Genomic DNA, 12,504 nt, shown 5'->3' with positions numbered 1-12,504 from the left:
TGGCGAATTCATAACTGGTCGAGCTCGTCGAGATTTATCCGCCGCGTTCGCGATTGCGCGAGAGACATTGTTATGGTTTCGGCTCTCGGAGTCGATCCGGTTTCGTGTTATTTTACATAAATCTGAAGCTACATCATGTCGCGTGCGACGTCCTCGCGCTGTAATTCACGCTATAGCCGGTCGCTAACTGAATTGCTTTCACTAGGCTTCCTGCCAACTTTTAAGCTCGCGTGTCAAAAGCTCCAATGACAGGAGATTCACGTCATACTCTAACCGCCAGTCTTTTGATTATATTAAAATGGATTAATTAATTAGCTGGTTTTAGCTAGTATGTCACTATTCACAATCGCTAGCTGACACGTGCTGGCGAAGCAGGTATACCTATATTTTACATCGTATAAATTGCACGGAGTAAATATATTTTGGTTTATATTCGTATGCTCTTGCACTTAATACTGCACGTAAAATATGAATTCAGGTTTTATCCTACGCTATGTTGAAGTATTCTTGTAAATACATCATTTGAAAATTAATGAATAACATGCTTTACATTCCATATATTACAGAATAATTATATTCTTTATGGATACTCTCATCGCAAAGTTAATTAAAAACGTACAGATTTCAAAGTAATTCAGAGAATAAGTTTTCCATGCAACAATTTAATAGAATTGGTATATATATTTTTAATAACATTAATAGAGATCTCATTCATCAACGTTTTTATTTGTATTTCTGATCTCTCTCGCAATGTGTTTTCAAGTATTAGTCTAATTTTTCAAATAATGTATCATGGGAAACAGTAATAAAATTGAATGGGAAATTTAAAAATTGTGGACTACTTAAGATGTATTATTTTAATGTAACATATCTCAATATAAATCTAAATAATGTTTATTATGCATATATTTGATCAAATCGATGACATTATGAAGCAATCAATATTTCTGAATTCAGTTGACGCCTTTCTCTTTAAAGATAATTTTTAACAATTCCTTTGCATGAAAAAATTATTGACGGATTTTTTCTTATCGTTATGCAGTTACAGTAAAAATTAGTAGATACATTTTTAATTACACATTATTTACAAAAAAAAGAATAAAAGTAAATTGATTAAAAAATAAGAAGACTGTGATATTGTAAAGCTGTTATACGTTACAATTAATTACTCTGTAACTAAAATCAACTATATTAATTGTAAGTTTGCGATGCTATCAATCATTGTCACTTCTAAATTATCGCTGTTGTGTATCTTGTAAGTGCAACTTATAAACAATAATTTAACGATATAAGAAAATCACATCTGTTGTTCTACCTAATTGTTACTGTTTTACTTTTTAATGATTATGATTTCATTTTAATTATTTTACATTAATTATGAATTTTTATTAGCAATAATGATATTACAGTCTACTGAAGGATATATCATTAATAAAGAATATTTTCTCGTTTATTAAATTTACTTAAGAGGCAAATAATATTCGAAACACTCTCAATTTACCTAGATAACAAATTCGTGCCTTATCAATATTATGTACGATGCATCTATATGTTCTCATAGAGTAAAGAGGGGTAATTTGGATAGGTTAAAAAATTTTCGTATTTTAGAAAAAATTGAGGTCCCACAGTATATTTAATCAAACATATACAAAACATATGCCGTATAAGGTCCGGTTACTTTACATGTTGACAAAAGCGAAGATTTAAAATCAGACTTAAAACTTTTTTTAGGAAAAAATTTTTTTTAGGAAATAAAATGAAACTTTATAATGTAAAAACTTGAAATTAGTAGAACATTCTAAAACAACTACCGCAAATAAATTGCTTCTTTCTTTCAGCTTTAATATATTGTTCATATTACTACACTTTATATTTTTAGCAGCGTTTCTCCCGTAACTAACAAGCATATGCGTGAAATTGTAACTATCCAAAATGCCCCGCTATCCAATTTGCCCCGCTGTACCCTATAGAGATTATTTTGAGTTGCAAGATACAGGCATGACTCTCGAAGAAGACGAGTAATAGATGAATAATCATTTATTCTCTAAATAATAATTAATTCTTTCACGATAATAATAAATGATTAACTATTGAAATAATATTTAATCCTCTCAGAATAATATTGTTTATACACTTTTATTACGAGGCCATATTGATTATTTTCATACCTTTCTTGGACGTGCGAAACGAATCGTCCTTAGGCACATATTGGATATCGTAAACCAATGTCGTGTTCGCCAATAGAGTCTTATCCTTGTTGATTTTGTAAATGGCGTATTTGAATGCCAACTCCGACGGACTATCCTTCTGGTCCTCGGTGAAAATCGCTCCTGCAACAATTTAATAAATATCTTTTTTAAACATTAAAGTTTTTATTTCAGAAACTATATAATGTTACAGCCATGAATTATTGATGTTAGATATCGTCCAAATAATTATGCACTAATAAAATATTATTTTCAACAATGTTATAATGATAATAATAATAATGTTGAAATGTAAGCCTTTCTTTAGGAAGATACAAATATAAGATTTATCGTAAGAATTTGATTTCTGTGTTGAAAAGTTATGAGTTGATAAAATTTATTTAAACATGTATTTTTGATAAATAAGTAAATAAATTTTATGGTTAATTAATCATACTTTTTATTAATTTTTTATAATTAATATTACACATCCGGAGGAAAAATATTGAAATGAAAGAAATTAAATTTGATCAAAGTGATTCTGTTTACAATTTAATTCTCTCACAATTGGATTTTTTATCTCATAATTTTGGTAGCTGAACAAATTTTAATACATGTATTAATTGCCTACCATTTTACTAGCGATAAGAGAGTACAGAAATTTATTCCAGAATTATGTTATACTTGAATCGCGAATAGAATTCCCGGGGAAATGCGTCTATATCGGAAGCAGAGATGAAACTGGTAACACAGACGAATCCGAAAAGAAAATTCCGGCGCTACTAAAAGAAACTGAATTCATTGAAAGTTATAACCGAGTTCGTGAACTTGCAATAACGATCTCTTCCGTATCTATCGTACATATCTACCTACATATACAATGGTAAGGCACTGCGCGATTCGCCCCTAAATTTAATTAATGACTTCACCACGGCATAGCTCACTTCGAATGCGAGTTTTAATTAAATTCGAATAATTACCGCGGCCAAAACCATGGTCGCGGTATCAGCAAGTACTTCAGCAGAAACGTTCTCGTATAGTAAAGCATTGACTTTGCGTCAGAAATAACCAACACTGAAAATTGTGTTTATCAACAAAAATTGTTTAAAATAAGCTAATAAATAGCTTAGATTAGTAAAACGTTCAATTGATCCAAAATTAAATATCCATTGTAAATATTATATTTTCATCCTATTAGAAGGTTTGTTTTAAAAATACAGGAAATATTGGTTAACAGTGCGAATCAATAATAAAAATATTTTTAATTGCTTATGACGAACAATATTTATCTGTAAAGTTGTGCTTGTTTTTCGTTTCTTTCGCAGCAATCAGCATGTTCAGCGAATAGAACAATCGAAGCTATTTCTATTTTTATCGTTATATCTACAAATCCGATGATCGTGCTTTTTAATATTCTCCTGTGCTGAAAACTAATACTTTCGTAAAAATACTCAGGAAATAACATGAAATCGTAATCGACTATTTTTTATTTTGTATTGCCCTTTACATAAAATTCCGGGAAATCTTCAGTCGTTTAAAAGCAGCTTAAATAAAGGAGCTTTACTGCTCAAAAATCGCTTAACTAATAAATGCATGGTACGTCGGTTTTCCGTTCTTTACATCACTGTCGTTTTCATGACCCCGATAATTAACTTTACTTTCTTTTTTATTCGTAAATTTATCAAATGAAACTCTTCAAAATTATATCATTTTCTAAATCAGCTTTATTGCAACTAATCCATTTTGAAGTAATCCGGCCGTTAATCTCCAAAAGCACTCTTCGTTCAGTAACTTTAATTTTCCGGCTCTATCTGACAACACGTTGCCGCTGCAACCTTTATGGTTTTTACACGAGAGATCAATTTTTTTTTACGAAGGAACAGGTATTTTTTATAAAAGAAATCGGATCATTAATTATGTTAATATTTTATTAAAAATGTTTTACATTTATGCTTTGGATATATTAAAAATTCGTTGTTTATAATAATTTACGTAAAGTGAATTATTTATTCAATGTACGTATTACTCATTTAAAGTTATGTAAAGTTAACAATTCAATTCAAAATCTAATTATTAGTTTGTTAAATAGATTTAGTAGAAGTTTATATTATTACGTAATGATGCAATTTTAGAATAATTATCCTAATTAGAAGCGTTTACCTCTTGTTAAATCAGATTCCTTCTAATTATCTCTTATCTCATCAAACTTTCAAATAAAGCGTGTACGATATTGTTTTGCAAAATTTAATGCTATCTTAGGTTTAATTCTACATTATTCAATAATATGAGTACTATTCAATAAGATGAGAAACTTGCATTAAATCATAACTTGTGGACATATCAATTTATCTTCGTTATGTTCGTAGAATTCTCTAAGGAATGAAACTCTTTCGCCAAATCAATCTTCGTCACTCGCTTGGAAGGAAATCAACGATTCCATATAGCCAATTAATTTAAACGGTGTCACAGATAGAAGCTATTTTACGTGAATGTTCAATTTGAATATTTTTAGTTTTTGTGGATTAATTCTGTCTAGATATTTTACATGAATGTTCACTTTGAATATTTTTAATCTTTGTGGATTTATTCTGTCCATATATTTGATTATAGATAACTCTTAAAATTATTACGTGGGATATCAATTTGACAATACAATAAAAGAATTCTTTGAGGTCTCCTGCTACGATGTAACATTTTTATATATATCAATCGATTATTCTCATTTAATTCGTATATCTATTTAAAAAATTTTGTATTAATAATTCTTACAATTTGTTAATCTGCAAATTATTTTGGGAGATAATATGTAATATAAATAATTTATTAAATAAATTTATTTAATAATATATAATCATAATCATTTAATAAATTTGTTTGTTTTATGTAAAGAATTGAATTATGCATATAATATTTTATTTTATTAATAATATTTTAGTAATATTTGGCCGAAGTTTATATATAGTAAGTAGCTATACTGGAGTGTATAACTACGGATGTTAACCTAGTCAAATCTGAATTCTCTCTTCAACTCTACATACAATAATCATGCCTACTCTACTCAATAGTTGCATTGTTCTCTCGGGTGTCGCTGAATATACGGATAATCTTCATATTTTGGTGACGGCGATTTCACCGTTAGGAGCGATCAACATGAATAGCTCTCTTGGTGATTGTTTTGTCTCTTCCTATGCTAAACATTTTTCTTTCGTACTTTATAATTGCCGCTTGCGTTAGAATTGATTCATAAAATATAAGAATATAGCTACAATATATACATATACGAAAAGTATACATATAATTTACATATCTTCTCTTTTAAAGAAAATATATACATTTCGACAAAAATTTCAAGTTTACATTTTCTTCTGCCGTGCATGAAGTCATCATATTTTTAATACGTAATGATTGTAATAAATATTAATTATGCAGTTGTCGATGCTTTGATAATATAATTCTTGAAATTAACTGAAAATATAAAAGAGAATTTATTCATGATAAATATTTTATAAAGTATTAAATATGTATTTTGAGACGCGATTGTGTGATTATTCTGTATAATTAGCAATGATTCGATATTTATTAACATTTGTGATAATAGCTCGTAAATCCGGCAATAGGCATTTATCGATCAGGCTTTCGCATGAATTCATACAATACAAACAAATATCCGAATGATAGAATGACAACGATTATCGTTATATTACGCGATAATAGCGAGTGAGTTTTCTCTAATATTGGTTTTTAAAAATTGTATCTTTTAAATTTTATATTTTCTAATTTAATTCGTTCACTAATTTTTAATTAAAAGCATGAAGTAATGACGTGATGTACGCTAAATGACACATTTAAAAAATACTTGATAATAGTTAATTTATCAAAAGTTTCTTTTTGAAAAGTAAAGGAAGGAATATTTGGTATTTATTTTTGTCTTTTCATATAGGAAATATTTTATGAAAATGACAACTCAGCTGGGGCATGTGGCTTTGGCGTCTGTTTATGTGACGTACAGCACACAGTGTTTACAGTCGGTCGTCGCGTCATCATTCGTACGGCAGTACTCGAAAGAGCAGACAGTATAGCGCTAACCACTCCGTGTATTTCGCATTTCATCTCGAGACGCAATTGCGACAAGTATGAAATGCCAAAAGCATTCCCTACGTACAATTACGTTATTAATAGCACGCGCGATTAATTGTCAATTCCTGCAATTGATAATTTATAAGCGCATCGAGATAATGTGTCTACTATTGGAAATATACATTTCAATATCGAATTTAATTAATAAATACATCGATCACTCATTAATCTTACATTTATTTGAGATTCATACCTTGTGTATAAATGGAATTATAATTCGTAACTTTTTGCTGTATTCTTTCATTGCAAAATTATATGTGACCATCGAGATTGCCGTGCGATCGTAATTAATCATGTCCTTTCAAATCGTATAACGAACAAATCTGAATGTTTAAATATTTTTGTCAGGATTAAATATTATACAAGATGATGCAAAAATAAGATTGTTTTTCAAATATATATATGTTATGTATAAAATCGAATATATTTCATAGTCGTAGCACATATTTTAAATTAATATATTTAGTAAAAAAACACGCAGATAATTATGTAATTATTAGTTGTATTATTTATGTCGATTGTATTTAATTTTCGATAGCTTGTCCATTCAAATTTATTAATAATTACATTATTTAAAACATAAAATAATATGAAATATTTTATCGTCAAATTTGTTGTATATAAATTATCCCAGAATTAATTATATGTGAGTTATATTAAAATATTTAATAAAGTGCGTATTTCTATATATCTAATATATTTCTCTTAATGTTTATTCAAAATAATTCAGATAGCTTATATAGGAAATTATAATAATAAGATGTTTATAGATATATCATATTGTATTATATTGTGAAAGCTGCAGATAGAAACGTGTGTCGCGAATACATTTATACCAACAGAAATATTGCTTATTGTATGGAAAGCTCATTATTGCATTATTTCAAAAACGCCGTCATCCTTTGCGAATAATTAATTTCATGATAAATAATTCATATAAGTATTATCAAAGTATTATCTGTTTGTCGAAAAATTCGTGCGATTTCTTTATGTGAAATAAAAATCGGAGTAACTTTATATGGAAATTAAAACTTGTTTTTTCTCTAGGACAAATCATTCGAATCTATTTCATCATTCGTTAAATATTTCGTATAATAAAATCGATTGGTCGATACGATCTCAGCACAAGTCATGCTGCTCCGTGTATTATCGTATTATCTTTCGAAATGCGATTATATCTCACTATAATTACAAGAAGCAATTATTCAGCGTATCTTAACTACTTTCAACTTCGAGAGTAATGTGTCGTGCGATCAATGTAATTAACCCCGTTTTCGTCTTTTTGTGTGCATCGGACTTGGTAACTTAATCTCAGAATGGGAGGAAAGAGGGAGGAGAGAGAAATAGAAAGAGAGAAGATCTAGGATAGGCGTCGGATGACAATGGAGAAATCTTGGAATAAATAATTGTAACTTGCATATTATTTATTAGATAACAATCATCGACTTGATTGCTTATTTGATTTATTTAGATTTAAAAACCTATTTTGACTAAATTTTGTTCAAGTAATCGTTAAACTTAATTTACGATGATAGAGTTTATGAAAATTAATTTGTAATGCAAGAAACAGAATATTTAGATTTTAAACGCAATGAAAACGTTTTAAATATTTCATAATAAGGACGACTATAGGTTTTTTCGCGTCGTATGCTCCAACATGTTCCAATATGCTCCTACCATAGCTCTTATTCACTCCAACGCGTTTGATAGAGTGAGTAGGAGCTATGGTGGGATCATGTTGGAGCATGTTGGAGCTTGCGACGCGAACAAACCTTGTGATATGTGGCTTCGATCATTTATATTCGCGTCAACATTCAAACGAGAAAGCGGCGCCGCGGCGATCACGATCGTTCCTCGCGAGAGCAGCTAACTTCACGCGGTAAACGATTCACGCGTGTGTCATGGCGGCAACTACTTCGCGCAATGTAGTCGTGCAAAGAAAGTATCGGAGTGATACGGTGTTTACGAATTATCACTCGTTGCAGAGAACGGAGCATTCGGTATGTATTGTAGATATTTCTCGGTAAACGTTATCAGTCGGTATGCGACCTTGGCGTTTGTTTATTTCTCGCATCGCGCGGCCGGCGGCGTACGGCTGTTTACGCGGAGTCGTCGCGCAGTCATTCGTATGGCGACACTCGGGCTGCGTCCCATTTGTTGTTCACAGCGCTCTTGGAATTATTTCATTCTTGTTATCAAATGTTAAACAAAGACAAATGATGCTCGTAAGCGCCAAATGGAACGCATCCTTGGACGGTAGGCAATGACGCCGGCGCGAACCAGTCCGTGTATTTCGCGTTACTCTTCGAAAAGCGATCGGAACAATTATGAGCAACTATTAGACGCGAGAATTTTCTACGAATTATTGTGTAATTAGCAACATGCGGGAGCAATCCCACGATCGATGTGATTCGTGAGTGTATCGGAGCAACATGCTCTTTTTTTGTAGTTCAAGTTTGATTAGTAACCGTTTCGGATATTTGTTACAATTTCCTTTGTTCCTTTTCTCTCTCTCTCTCTCTCTCTCTTTCTTTTGTTCTCTCTTCTCTCTACTCTCTTTTTGCTCGTGCTGATATTCGTTCCTTCTGTTAATTCACGAGACACATCATGAAGGCGATATTCATATAATAGATTACATTCAGCAGAAAAAGCAGCTTTTGTAACTATTGTAAAATTCTTTAATATGATTAGTTTTGCTCTTAGTTCATCACTGGATTCAAATATATAATATAAACCAATCATTAAAGAATTTTTCAATAATTACATAGTTACAAAACTGCTTTCTCTGCTGAATATAGTTATTGTGTTCTATGACTATTGTATTTTTTTTTCGCGTTATTTTTCTACCTCAAAATAACGTCTGATTATTGAAAATATAGTTTGAAATATCATGAAATATCCTAATTAACCGTGTTTTTATGAATTATAGATATGTATAAGCTGAAGAAATGTAGGCATAAAAAAAATTTAGATGAAGTATGTGTGTAAGTCAAATCTAAATGAAGTAGGCATCAAGAACGGATTTATCACGCAAAATATAAAATTGTTCAATTAATATTCTTTTATGCAATTATTAAAATTCTATACAATTAATATAGTACAATCAATATTCTTGCTTAATTTCTTATTATCATACGTCTTTCGTGATATGATAGATGCGTATGTCTTAAATGGCTCCTAGAAACAATGAGTATCATTTTGTACAATATATTATTTATGCCTCTTTTAAACAATTCAAAACAGTAAAAGCTCGTGAAAGCTCAATGGCTACGTTTACACCATGCATTTAGGTCGCGGCCTATACAATAAACGTCCTTGTTTATCCTGTATATTAAACAAAGACACCTATCGTATAGGTCGCGGATTAAGCGTACAGTGTAAACGTAGCCAATATAATCTCTTAGATGATCATAGGTGATCAATAATATTGTGCAATAATGTTGATTGTCTATAGGCCACTTAATATGAATAATGTTTATGACGATTATCCGATAATAGACATTTGTTTCCTTTCTATTGATGTTTAGTGAAATATAGTCAAAATCGATATGACAAGAAACAACAAAAAATCCAATCTAACTGAAAGAGCATAATTTAGTAGAATGCCAATATCAACAATGGATACAAGTTAAATAAAATAATATACATAATACCTTTTATCTCTCTAAATTCTTTGCAATAGAATTTCACTCTAACGAGTGAAAATTGAACGAGTCTTAAAAAGCGGAGCTCAATTTTCAATATTTAAGATTTCGCTCTTCAGAATGAGAGTCACTGTAAAAGTTTTAGAAAGTATATACATTTTATTTATAATGAGAGGAGGATTATTATATTACGTTCGATATATACATAATTGAAAATTAAAAGATTTCGTCGGATTAAATCTCAATCATTCGCGGATTAAAATTTCCTTTAAAATCTTAAGCGGTCACAAATTTTGCCAGATTTCTGGATTAGTCCATCTAATATCTGGATGTCTCTATCTGATAAGTCATCATAAATCGCTTGTCGTAGTTAATCGCGATTACATATAATAGTTAGTTACATCAGGGACGCAGGTATGAACATTTTTAATAGAATTACGTATATTTTATCATTTATTTTCAAAAATATTGAAAAGTAAAATTGGATGAAATTTGATGATACAAAATTAAATTGATTTTTACAAAAATAAATATAGCTGGGAACGATGTGTAATATTTAACTTATTTTTAATTATAAATTAAATTAAATTATATGATTTATTAATAGTACACAGCATTCTTGTAAGCTTTTTCACTTTACAAGTAAAGAAGGAAAGCTCTTTCATTTTATCAGCCCTTATGATTGACTTTTTTGATTAATACACCGTAAGAGTATCTAGGTAACTTGAATATTATTGAAATAGTTATTATGCATTTTGTATTTATTTAGATAATAAGAATTATTGATTTATGATTATATGATATAAGAATTCTTGTTTATAGTTTTATGGATAATAATAATTAACCATATCTAAATTTGAATATTTCTTACGTTGCGCCTAAAAATTTTCGTTGATTTAAATATCATTTTGTCTACCGATTTAAGTACAAATGCCTATCATTGAAAACGTAGAATAATATTTTTTATATGACAAACTTGCGTTTCGCGGGTTTTCTCCAGATCCAAGAATGGATCTGAACACGGAGAAAACCCGCGAAACGCAAGATTGTCACATAGGTAACACCCGTGAAAGCCTCAAGAATAATATTTTTTATAATTATTTTTTTCAGATTCTTCATCTGAACCATCATCGCCGATTTATTTGAATAAACGAACCGCAGCGGATTTGTCGCGTCGCGCATTTGTTTCGGGGATGCCGAAATTTAAATTATCGGACTAGTGAATTTTTTTTAAAGCTCGTTTGATTGAATTCTTGTTCGAATCAGAGGAATCACATCTTCGATATCTTAACAGTATCTATAGAATCTTATTAAGGCGTGGATGGCCACGGTCATTACAACAACGTTCTCACACCAAGTGCTTCGGGCACGAGGTGATTCCAGCCGCGTAACGTTATGCACTCTGCAATGGTGTAGTGTCGCGCTATTTAGCAACTATTGTTGCTGTTGGTTGATCGAAAATACGTTCTGTCTGTCGGCAAACGGTTCGGTCCTAGGCGGTAAGAGTCCGACCGATTGACTTGGATTCGTCTCTGGGTTGCCCATTTCTTTGGTCTTGTTTACGTCAACCAACAACTCTCAAGGCGTATTGAATCGCGTTTAATCTGACTTGGTCAGAGCCTAGCTGTCGGTTTACCTCGTGACGAGAGTTGGATCCCATTTCCTGGATTGTCTAGGTTGTTAGACATCGGCAATGGTACTTTCTCTTAGAGACTCTTGTCACGTCTACCCTGCCTCATCGATATCGCTTGTGGTACAGCATCACTTGAGTCTCACCTGAACTGTAGCTAAGGCGTATGCTTGAGTCAATTTTAAACGTGATTTGTGAATAGAGGTGACGAACTCAATATAATCGATCGTCTTCTTCCGCGTGGGTCTTAACCTTTGTTTGATAGTTATTGTGTGTCCCGCATATACTCGTCAACTCGAGGATCTGATTCCATTGATCGAACTAGAAAGTCTATCATTTTATAAACGTGAAATATCCTAGTATTGCGCGAAAGACTTTTAATAATTAATCCGCACGCGATTGTAGCGTACGTATTATACGCGAGTGTGTTTCGTGAGTGTCCTGTGGAGGAGAAGGAGACAATCCAATCTTGAGAGGAGGAGGAGGTCTGAGAGAGGCATCGGGCACCGGCGGAGCAACCTTGGGGTGAATACAATTTCTTATCTCTCTAGATACAATTAATTATTTACTTGAATTGTTTTATCTCGATTTACACAAATTGTTTTATCTTGGTTTACAATTTGTTTTATCTTGGTTTACAAATAATGATTAGAGAAAAAGATAGAATTTCAAATTTTATAAATTTGCTCTTATAGAGATTTTTTTTGAAAAGTATGTGATTAGCAAACATCTAATTGAAAAGTGAATGAAAAGTTTAATGCATAAAAATTATGAAATATTATTTGAACGTTGTTTTAATTTAAATTTTATATGTTTGTGTTACAGTATCATCATAATTACGTGGCTGATAACTCTGCCCGTTGCGCATCAGTCGGTGAGTGAAAAGCAATTTTTTTTATTAAGGTCA

The 12,504-nt window shown here is 30.9% G+C and overlaps 1 protein-coding gene across 1 annotated transcript in view; it reads right to left on the bottom strand.

Moving 5' to 3' along the window:
- Window positions 1-11,512, bottom strand: part of LOC108721397 (glutamate receptor ionotropic, kainate 2) — a 69,562-nt gene extending 58,050 nt beyond the window's left edge. The window contains exons 1-3 of the mRNA XM_018445935.1: window positions 11,432-11,512; window positions 7,629-7,683; window positions 2,169-2,330 (exon numbers count right to left, since the gene is read on the bottom strand). Coding sequence (XP_018301437.1) covers window positions 2,169-2,330; window positions 7,629-7,683; window positions 11,432-11,512 — 298 coding nt within the window. The remainder of the gene's footprint in view (window positions 1-2,168; window positions 2,331-7,628; window positions 7,684-11,431) is intronic.
- Window positions 11,513-12,504: the final 992 nt, after the last annotated feature.

The sequence above is a fragment of the Mycetomoellerius zeteki genome, unplaced genomic scaffold (assembly GCF_001594055.1).
Source record: "Mycetomoellerius zeteki isolate Tzet28-1 unplaced genomic scaffold, Tzet1.0 scaffold169, whole genome shotgun sequence".
Classification (NCBI taxonomy): Eukaryota; Metazoa; Arthropoda; class Insecta; order Hymenoptera; family Formicidae; genus Mycetomoellerius; species Mycetomoellerius zeteki.
The sequence above is the reverse complement of the archived record's forward strand: the minus strand, read 5'-3'. Positions and strand labels throughout refer to the sequence as shown.